General features: G+C 45.3%; 1 protein-coding gene across 1 annotated transcript; it reads right to left on the reverse strand.

The window, feature by feature from the left end:
- Positions 1-315: 315 nt before the first annotated feature.
- On the reverse strand, positions 316-10649 carry LOC120977480. The gene is made up of 2 exons (XM_040405441.1): positions 10155-10649; positions 316-1841 (listed from the first exon to the last, which is right to left on the reverse strand). Exon 2 carries the CDS (start codon positions 1839-1841, stop codon positions 1005-1007), a length of 837 nt encoding a protein of 278 aa, XP_040261375.1. The 5' UTR covers positions 10155-10649; the 3' UTR covers positions 316-1004.
- Between the last annotated feature and the right edge of the window lie 863 nt (positions 10650-11512).

Consider the following 11512-nt stretch of genomic DNA (forward strand, 5'->3'; position numbering starts at 1 on the left):
GTATGTCCCTTTTCCGAATTTCATGAATCCAAATCATCACAAGGACGTCCATATTTACTGACGTCAATATCTGAAAATATTAATGTATTTGATGATCTGGTCTTCACGACAACACTTCACCTGATTGAAATCAGATGATCTTGTCACCAGAATCTTGCGGTAGTGCAGCCTCATGCTAAGGACAAGTATCTTGATAAAACTCAGGAAGTTAAGTTCTTGAAGGTCTTGATCCTGTCTCCCAGAGGCTAACCAAAGCACTTGACTATAAAGTGAAGTACCCCAATGTGAACGGTTGTATTTTTACCATAAAACACCACACGGACCCATCATAAATAAATTTCTTTTCAGTGTTTTAAAATTTGACTTCCACACACCACAATGGTGCCTTCTCGCTTGTACTATCACAATATCTGGATAAGGACTATCCAGAGAACAGTCAATAGTCAATATAATGAAGTGAATAGTCCATGGCTGCACGTACCAGAAATCAATCAAGGAACTTGACTAGGGCAGCACATACATTGAAGTTTGTCTTATTGTTTCTTAGTCTATACCTCCCAACTGTTTCTGGCTCAGAAGGAGCTTTGATCCCTTTAGTGGTTCTTCTCAGGTCCCTGTGTAGACCAAGACCGTAATTATTTCCAGTGGACAAGGTTTTGTCCTTCCATTCAATTCCAAACATCTGAAACCTAAATGGTCCCATCTGACTGTTTAGAACAGATACAAAATCTCACTACAAGAATTCTTGTAACATATAAAATCCCTTAAAAATATCATTAGAATAATATTATATAAATTAGTGCCTCCCAAAGTCCTCATAATAGAGGACCAACTCAGAAACTTCACAGTTATGTGTCCTTTGGTAGTCCGGGATTTTGGTAGTCAAAATATGTTTTTGGTTTTTGTTGGACTATGTTCTGGAGACCAGTTTGTTTCTGCTGCATGTCAAATGGTTTCCTTCAAAAACATCATAGGCAAAAAAGCCAAAATCTTTTCAAGTTTCCTCAGGCATGTCCTAGTACCTCCTCTCCTTCACTCTCCCACTCATCTTGGGAGTTTCCTTCATCATCCTCCTCTCCACCAGCCCATCTGTCCTCTGGATGCCCTCCTTCAGCCCATCTGTCCTCCGGATGCTCTCCTTCAGCCCATCTGTCCTCCGGATGCCCTCCTTCAGCCCATCTGTCCTCCGGATGCCCTCCTTCAGCCCATTTGTCATCAGGATGCCCTCCTTCAGCCCATCTATCCTCCGGATGCCCTCCTTCACTTTCACCCTCATCCTTATGGTCATTTAACTTTTCCTCTTCTTGCTGCCCCTTCCCCGATTCTTGCTCTGCCTTCAGGCTCACAATCAAGACAAACGTCTGTAAAATACCATAAAATGATGCCAACTGAAAGATGTATTCCTGGGCCAGCCAAAGAATCAGATACATCCCATATGTTGTGGCCAAGAAAATGGCAATTCCGTGAATCCACAGCTTGAGGGCTCCTTGAAAACCAAAAATATCCAACGTGACACGAAACACAGGAGAAAAAAGCCAAAGACACCCACAGGTGCAAATGTCTATAATGTGATGGACCAAGTTGATACAGATCTGAAAGTGTTCGAAATCAATATGAGATTCAGACGTGGTCTTCACATCCTTGCCTCTCTTCAGGGATGGAAGAAACAGCTGGAAGCTTGGTAAGCTTGGTAAACTATGTAAAGGCAGAACCGGGAAAGTCCATCGTTTAGGTTTTTGGGGAGAGGTGTCTGGATGTGATGGAGTACCTTGTGAGGAACGGAAGAATTTGGGGAGGAAAGCTGATGGAGATGGCCACTTCATAGACTGGTAGAAGAACATCTAAAGAGGGTGGAAAAGAAAAGGAGTCAATTATACAAAAAAATACAAACATGTATATAGTGCATTTGCATTAAGAAAAACACCTAAAGGCCCCTATAAATATTAGAGCAGGAATGTCTTAAAATCTGACGTATATGGGTTCTCCTGACTCTTCCCCAACAGAAGATGACAATCAAATTTCAATGCCTGACCCTTTTGTTTTCAGGTGAGATAAGCCATCAGAGGGGCCTGGCAGTGGCTTAGGGACCTTTTACAGGGGCCAGATATTGGGAAAGAGCGTTAGTACCATGCTCATTCCTGGTAATTGGTTGGTGTAAATGTGCCAACGATCAGTTGACAGATCGGCCAATCTGATTGTTCATACGGCAAAATATATCATGTTTGTGTAAACAGGGATGTCCTGGAGAAAAACAATTACACTGTTCGGGGATGAATGATCATAGTAAGGATAGCTCATCCCATACAGCAGCGATGATTGGAAATGAACAACCCTATGAAGGTTTTTTCCCATCACCGTCTTCTCTATCGACCCTTGTAGTAAAAAGTCTCTTTCCGAACACATGCCTGCCCAGGCGGGGGTGCAGGATCGGCAGAATGAGCATTTGGCTGACAGCTATCTAGGCCCCTTAAAAGGGTTGTGCAGGCCATATATATTGATGACCTATCTTCAGGATAGGGCATAAATATCTGATTGGTGGGGGGCTGACTCCCTGGGACTCCCCCTTGAGCAGCTGTTTGAAGAGGAAGCGGCGTTGCTTGCGTGCACGGCTTCCTGTTCATTACACTGCCTGTTGTCTTGGAAGTGCAGTGTAATGACAAGTACTTGTAATTACTCTATGCCACTGCTCCAGAGGAGACAACGGGTAGTGTTATTAACAGGAAGCAGTGCTTACATGGAGAGCTGCCTCTTCCTCAATCAGCTGATTGGCGGGGACCGCTGGGAGTTTTACCCAAACCGATCAAATATTGATGAGCTATCCTGATGATAAGTCATCAATAGAAATGGCAGGACAACCCTTTTAAAGCGCATCTGTCAGCAGTTTTGTACCTATGACACTGGCTGATGTGACATCTGTATTGGTCCCATGTTCATATGTGTCCGCATTGCTGAGAAGAATTAGGTTTTAATATATGCAAATGAGCCTCTAGGAGCAACGGGGGCGTTGCCATTACACCTAGAGGCTCTTCTCTCTCTGGAACTGCCACGCCCTCTGGACTTCGATTGACAGGGCCAGGCTGTACAAACATCATCGCACCTGACCCTCTCAGGCCTTGCCTCAGCTATGCGGGCACATATGAACATGAGACCAACACAGATGCCTTCTGCTGCCAAGTGCACATGTAACAGGTCAGCCAGCGTCATAGGTACAAAACTGCTGACAGATGCACTTTAAGATTTTCCATAAACAACCCCAACAACCCTAGAAACAATGGGGCCGCCTGGTCTGTTCCAGGCCAGACATTTGACCAGACATTAATTAATTTAATTCTTAAAACCAATATTTATGTGGCCAGGGTCTCCATCAGAAATTTGGGGGCTTCATACAGTAAGATTGGTCAGGCCGCTGAGGGGTTGGCGTTTAAAGGCCCTTTTACACGGGTCTACATTGATGCAATACCAGAACCATGTTTACTGCATAGATATGGTACCAGAACAATGCTTCCTACATAGATACGCTACTAGAACTATGTTTACTGTATATGTATGGTACCAGAACTATAACTCCTACAGATATGGTACCACAACTATGCTTCCTACATAGATATGTATCACGGCAGGGAGTGGGGAAAACCCCCCACCATGCAAAGGCAATGCCAGATAGGAAGGAACAGGGAGCAGGTCACCACCTAGCACAACCCTGAACTCACCTTAGACTCCTACCGCATGAGCCGCCTCAGAAGTTAAGGGGGCTCATGCTCACCAACCTTTGACCCTACTATCCCTACAAAGCCCTAGGCCTAATGACAGGGCAGAGACCACCCATTCATCCAACACCACGGATGAATGGTGTCTCAGACGGCCCAGTGGCAAGCAGGATAGAAGGCCATGGGCTAAACAATACGGCAGGTAAGTTACACAGTAACATAACTATGCAATCCTCACTTACCTGCCGTAGCCATGATGGAAGGTGGCTCCAAGCTGGAAAAGCCCACAGGCGAGTCTTCGCTTAAACCCCTCCAGGAAAGCCTGTCCCTTTCGGAGCCTCATACAACAATCAAACCTCCAAGCAAAACCCGCACCATAACTACATACACCAGGTGGGGAGAGGAATGACAGAAACACACCGGAGGGGACAACAGACAAAGCAAGAAATACAAAATAACAATGACAGTATCATTCAGCCCAGGAGCAGAGCTCCACACCAAGCTGACAAACAAACCAAACTGACACTCAGGCTCCACCACACCAACATATAGGAGGCCTGAGGTCACACCCACCACACCTACCAAGCACACCTTAACCCCGTGCACACCAAAGCAGGGAAAGGAAACATCCTAAAATGGAAAGCGCACACACATGCATAAAAACAAGTTGCCATCGGCAACAAGCATGCGCGGCGAAAATGTCACGGCACACACCGAGGCCGTGACAATATGGTACCAGAACCATGTGTCCTACATAGGTAAGGTCCAAGAACTATAATTCCTACACAGATATAGTACCAGAACAATGCTTCCTACATAGATACAGTAGGAGAACCAAGCTTAACACATAGATACAGTACCAGAACCAAGCTTACCACATAGATACAGTAGGAGAACCAAGCTTACCACATAGATACAGTACCAGAACCAAGCTTACCACATAGATTCAGTGCCAGAACCAAGCTTAAAGGGGTTGTCCTGGCTCTAGAGACCTATCAAATGAATGGGAGCTGATCTGCAGAAACCCAGCATGGCCACTGGTGGAGTTGTCTGCTTTGGGCTCCATCCACTGTGATATTTATGGCGCTAGCACCAGGCCACCACCGATCTGATATTGATGACCTCTGGAAAATGAAAGATGGAATTTGATTGGTTGCTATTGGCAACTGAGTAAACTTTCCTGTACACCAGTTCCTATGCCACAACACAGCTATGACAACTAGATTGCATGCCACATCATGACATTTCAAGTTGGTAGAAGGATATGAGTGACCATGGGGCCCCCCCCCCCCAAGGAGCTTTAGGCCCCGGGTGGCCACCTAAGGTGTCCCTATTGTAATCCTCCAACAGAGGACGAAATAGCAGAGCGATAGGAGGTATTTGGAAAGTGAGGTAGGCCCTGACGTTTCCTGCCTTGCACACTGACCCATTATAATGAGATGGCTATGACACAACAATGTAGTAGCGCCATTTCACCATGGGGGTGGAGGTTGGTTGGGGAGGTCAGTCTGTCACTGAAATGGGACCCATACAGATGAATTTATGTTAAAAGAGCAGCCCCTATGTAAAAATGCCTGGGCACCAATATGTTTTAGCTGAACAGGAGCCACCAGTGGGCCCCTGTTCAGCTCAGGCCCCTGACTGCAGTATTATCTGATGGCGGGCCTGGAAAAGGCCCCATAGTCCTCATTTGCAGTTATCCAAGCAATACAATAATTTATTATTATGTTTTAAGATGGTGGATCCTCTAGATTACATGTGATCATGGGGGAGGGGGTTGTACTGTGTACATGCTCCAGATCAAAAATCATCATACGGGATGGGGTTGTACTGTGTACATACTGCAGATTACAAGTAATCATGGGGGAGGGGGTTGTACGGTGTAAATGCCTCAGAATACAAATTATCATGGGGGGAGGGAGTTGTTGTGGGTGTATACTCCAGATTACAAGTAATCATGGTGGAGGGGTTGTACTGTGTACATGCTCCATATTACAAGTAATCATGGTGGAGGGGTTGTACTGTGTACATACTCCAGATTACAAGTAATCATGGTGGAGGGGTTGTACTGTGTACATGCTCCATATTACAAGTAATCATGGGGGAGGGGGTTGTAGTGTGTGTATACTCCAGATTACAAGTAATCATGGGGGAGGGGGTTGTACCATGTACATGCTCCATATTACAAGTAATCATGGAGGAGGGGGTTGTACTGTGTACATGCTCCATATTACAAGTAATCATGGTGGAGGGGTTGTACTGTGTACATGCTCCATATTACAAGTAATCATGGGGGAGGGGGTTGTAGTGTGTACATGCTCCACATCACAAGTAACCATTAAGGGGGTTGTACTGTGTACATGCTCCACATCACAAGTAATCATGGGGGAGGGGGTTGTACTGTGTACATGCTCCAGATTACAAGTAACCATTAAGGGGGTTGTACTGTGTACATGCTCCACATCACAAGTAACCATTAAGGGGGTTGTACTGTGGGCATGAGCCATGCGGATATAAATGACGAGTATTCCAGGGCATACGTGAAATTGATGGGTTCAGCCGACTTCGATCTACTGTGTACGGCCGCTGAAGGGAGTCCTGATCCTTCTATTTTCTTTACATAGGGCCTACTGCGGAGGACTGTCTGTTATCAGATAACAGCTTCCGGTATGCCACTGTTTGGGATCCAACAGATAGAAACCATCACATGTCTGCACAGCTCCGAGCTCCTGACAGTGATGCAATGTACAAATCACAAGTAATCATGGGGGAGGGGGTTGTAGTGTGTACATGCTCCATATTACTAGTAATCATGGGGGAGGGGGTTGTACTATGTGCATGCTCCAGATTACAAGTAATCATGGGGGAGGGGGTTGTACTGTGTACATGCTCCAAATCACAAGTAATCATGGGGGAGGGGGTTGTAGTGTGTGCATGCTCTAGTCTAGATTACAAGTAATCATGGGGGAGGGGGTTGTACTGTGTACATGCTCCAGATTACAAGTAATCATGGGGGAGGGGGTTGTACCATGTACATGCTCCAGATTACAAGTAATCATGGAGGAGGGGGTTGTACTGTGTACATGCTCCATATTACTAGTAATCATGGGGGATGGGGTTGAACTGTGTACATACTCCAGATTACAAGTAATCATGGGGGAGGGGGTTGTACTATGTGCATGCTCCAGATTACAAGTAATCATGGCAGAGGGGGTTGTACTGTGTACATGCTCCATACTACAAGTAATCATGGGGGAGGGGGTTGTACTGTGTACATGCTCCATATTACAAGTAATCATGGGGGGTGGGGTTGTACTGTGTACATGCTCCATATTACAAGTAATCATGGGGGAGGGGGTTGTACTGTGTACATGCTCCATATTACAAGTAATCATGGGGGGTGGGGTTGTACTGTGTACATGCTCCATATTACAAGTAATCATGGGGGGTGGGGTTGTAGTGTGTACATGCTCCATATTACAAGTAATCATGGGGTTGTACTGTGTGCATGCTCTAGTCTAGATTACAAGTAATCATGGGGGAGGGGGTTGTACTGTGTACATGCTCCATATTACAAGTAATCATGGGGGGTGGGGTTGTAGTGTGTGCATGCTCCATATTACAAGTAATCATGGGGGAGGGGGTTGTACTGTGTGCATGCTCTAGTCTAGATTACAAGTAATCATGGGGGAGGGGGTTGTACCATGTACAAGCTCCATATTACAAGTAATCATGGGGGAGGGGGTTGTACTGTGTACATGCTCCATATTACAAGTAATCATGGGGGAGGGGGTTGTACTGTGTACATGCTCCACATCACAAATAATCATGGGGGAGGGGGTTGTACTGTGTGCATGCTCTATATTACAAGTAATCATGGGGGAGGGGGTTGTACTGTCTACATACTCCAGATTACAAGTAATCATGGGGGAGGGGGTTGTACTGTCTACATGCTCCATATTACAAGTAATCATGGCGGAGGGGGTTGTACTGTGTACATGCTCCACATCACAAGTAACCATTAAGGGGGTTGTACTGTGGGCATGAGCCATGCGGATATAAATGACGGGTTCAGCCGACTTCGATCTACTGTGTACGGCCGCTGAAGGGAGTCCTGATCCTTCTATTTTCTTTACATAGGGCCTACTGCGGAGGACTGTCTGTTATCAGATAACAGCTTCCGGTATGCCACTGTTTGGGATCCAACAGATAGAAACCATCACATGTCTGCACAGCTCCGAGCTCCTGACAGTGATGCAATGGGGACATTTACATTTTCAAAGACTTTCTAAATAATAAAGTTCCCTGGAGAAGACAGCCAACAACTGAGACTTGTCAATCTATGAGAAGCTGAAATCCTGGAAATACCCTACACAATCTTCAGAAATGAAAGGAAAACCATAACCTACATAATGAGATTAAAGGGATTCATTACATTTTCAGAGTGGAGGACAACTCCAAAGAATGTCTCAAGCGCTGAAGGACTCAGCATGACCAGGGTCAACCATTACATTCAATGGGCACCATGCAAGACGTTTCCCCTACAGTTATTGTGGTTACTATGGCATCTTTCCCTGCCTGATCGATGGGGATTGTTGCACCCGGACACTTGTGATCAGATCAGTGCTGAGATGGCTGTCAAACCGAGGGGGTTCTTCTGATGGAACAACCCTTCAATGCTAACATCTAAAGCAGGGTAATTGGTACCTTTGAATACCTTCTGATAAGAACTCCTAGACTTGATGGTGTTGTGGATCCATGAGGTTGGATACTACCAGTAGGTACAACCAAGGCATCTGAAATGCTTTATGACATGATATATTACAAAAGTATTATCCTCTAGGTAACACAGCTTCTACAGGAGAATATGCTTCCTAATGAAGGTACATTTGATGGTGGATCCATGTGGTAGGACTCCATGGACCCACATCAGACCATCATGTATTTTTATGGAGGCATATGAAATGCTCTATGACATAATATAGTACGAAGGTATTATCCTCCACTTACACAGCTTCTAGGGGAGAATATGGTGCCTAATGGAGGTACATGTAGAGGTGGATCCATGGATGGACACTTTGGACCCATCTCAGACCACCATATGCATGTAATTATACATGGAGCCATATGAAATGTTCTATGCCATAGAATCTATGGCATGCCAGATTATGGAAGCATTATCTCACTGCTCCTAGTGAGGGGACTTAATGAAATCACCATGTGCAAGTGGATCGCTGTGGTAGGACCCTATGGACCCACATCAGACCATATGCCCAAGATGCGTTGCCTATGGAGGTACTATTTTGTGGCACAAGAAATACCTTTAGGTCAGAAATATAAAGCCTTCATTGTGCCTCTGTTACATGTATTATGTATGAACCCTACAGGAGATGGTTCTCAAATGAAACCAATGGGAATCAGAATTAAGCAACCAAAAAGATTTGCATCGACGGTGGAATTCAGACAGTAGCTCCTCAGACCCATAAATTCATACCTTGTCATTTTGATTCTGACAGTGCTTGCAGGGTGATCGTTGGCTTTGTAGAGCCTGTTCTACCACCAAGAAACAAAGTAATCTGACCCTTAAAACCGGGAGAGGTCAAAAAGCACATAAAAATAGTAGTTCCCCTGCAGGAGGACAGATCGGGTAACTGAAAACTAGCTGCAGTGTGCAGATAACTGCACCAAGGAGGGAGGCACATGTTAAAAGAAGGGTGTTGGTGGAGGGGGATGTGATTGATGGACAATCCTTAGGACTACTGTAGACGTGTAGAAATCTCACTGCCACAGATGGTGGTTATGTCATCTGCTCATTCTCGAAACCCTTCATTAGCTACCTCCACTAATACCGATGATATTTCACAGGTCCAACTAAAGGGACAAGATGGTTCTCAACATCTTGAAAATCTGGTCAAAAGTCCCTTATATGTCCCTCAAACCCAACCTGATTTTTATGGCAAAAACTGCACAACGCATGTGACCAGCTCATGATCACGCTCTCCGATGCAAGGCTTTGTTCACACTTGTGCTATGAGCCTTCGTCACAGCATGAAACTCGTTACTTGCCATCAAAATGATATCCACCCCCACATTTGCCTTTACCCTTAACCCGTGCTGTCACATATAGATGACTTTGAGTACATAGATTGTACAACGCACATTCCTATGACTTAAGTCTATCGCTGTTGATACATAAATATAGATCAATGTTGGATGTAAGCGACCTTTACAACTTGTATCACATACATATTATTATTGCTCATATGGTCTGATATACCTGTTTTATTTTGTGAAAAATTTAAAATAAAATTATTGTTTCACAAAATGATAGTAACCTCGGGAGGAACCTAATGGACAGCATTATAAGTCAATGGGGTCCATGACGTCCGTGAGATAACCAAACGCGAAACAAACAACACTTAACCGCCAGCACTGCATGTGACTTACCTTCTCAAGTATTTACGTGATCCTGAGGAGGGAGGCGCAGTATTTTTTTCTTACAGTGGGTCGTGTTGACTTAGATAACTTGTGAACTTGTTCCAACTTTGGAGCTATCTTCGCTCCTCTTCCTCCACACCTTCAAAGCATTCTTCTCAGGACACTTTCTTCGTCTCCTTCTACGCAGAGGTTTCCTTTTTTCGGTTTCATTGACTTTTTACGCCGTCTTGTCTTTCTACATTAGACCTGCTGTCGCCTTTAACCGTCTCACTTTCTTAACCCTTTCGTTCCATTTACGTTTGTGACTTTGTGGTTTCACTCCTCCGTCCTGGACGTTCCAACTTTGCAGTTTTCCCCTCAGCTTGGAGTTCCCTCTCTCCTCCACCTTTCCCTTCAGGTAGGAGGTACAGTAGCTTCAACTGTGCTTTTCGAATCACAATAGGTGTGGCCTTGCCTTCCTCTGTCTCTTTCTCTGTGCCTCCCTCCTCCTCTTCCTAGGTCCTTTATGCCTCATAGCCGGAATTCCAAAAAGGGTGCAGCTGCTACGGAAAGCCACAGGGGACACCCTCCCCGGCTCTTAAACGACAAAAGGCTTTTTTTTTCTCTTCAAATCTCCTCCCTCAGTCGACCATCCCTGGATATTCAAGTTTTGAGTACAAAAGCAGGGGGAAGAGGACAGGAACAGCTGACCACACTCCAAAATAGGAAGTCCTGCACTTCTCCTCATTCTGAGGTCACAGGAACTTATAGTTATGTCCTGACCACAGCTGGTCAAAGGCAGGATTACGGAAGGCTTCCACGTCCTCAACAGCTGGCCATAGAAACTGTGAATGGGAGGCATTTTTTGGGTGGAAGTTCTCTGCACTGAAAATATGCAACCATACCATGACAGGTGACCATATCCTATAGAGTACATATATACAGTGCCTTGCAAAAGTATTCACCCCCCTTGACTTTTTTCGTGTTTTGGTGCCTCACAACCTGGAATTAACATAGATTATTTGAGGATTTGCATTAAGGCTACTTTCACACTTGCGGCAGTGTGATCCGGCGGGCAGTTCCGTAGTCGGAACTGCCCGCCGGATCCACCGATCTGCCGCTGACTGAAAGCATTTGTGAGACGGATCCGGGTGCGGATCCGTCTCACAAATGCATTGCAAGGACGGATCCGTCTCTCCGCTTGTCATGTGGACCGACGGATCCGTCTTGTAAATTTTTTCACATTTTTACCGATCTGCGCATGCCGGAACGACGGATCCGGCATTCCGGTATTCTGAATGCCGGATCCGACGCTAATTCATTCCTATGGGAAAAAATGCCGGATCCAGCGTTCAGGCAAGTCTTCCGTTTTTTTCGCTGGAGAGAAA

This window comes from Bufo bufo, chromosome 8, assembly GCF_905171765.1.
Source record: "Bufo bufo chromosome 8, aBufBuf1.1, whole genome shotgun sequence".
Taxonomy (NCBI): domain Eukaryota; kingdom Metazoa; phylum Chordata; class Amphibia; order Anura; family Bufonidae; genus Bufo; species Bufo bufo.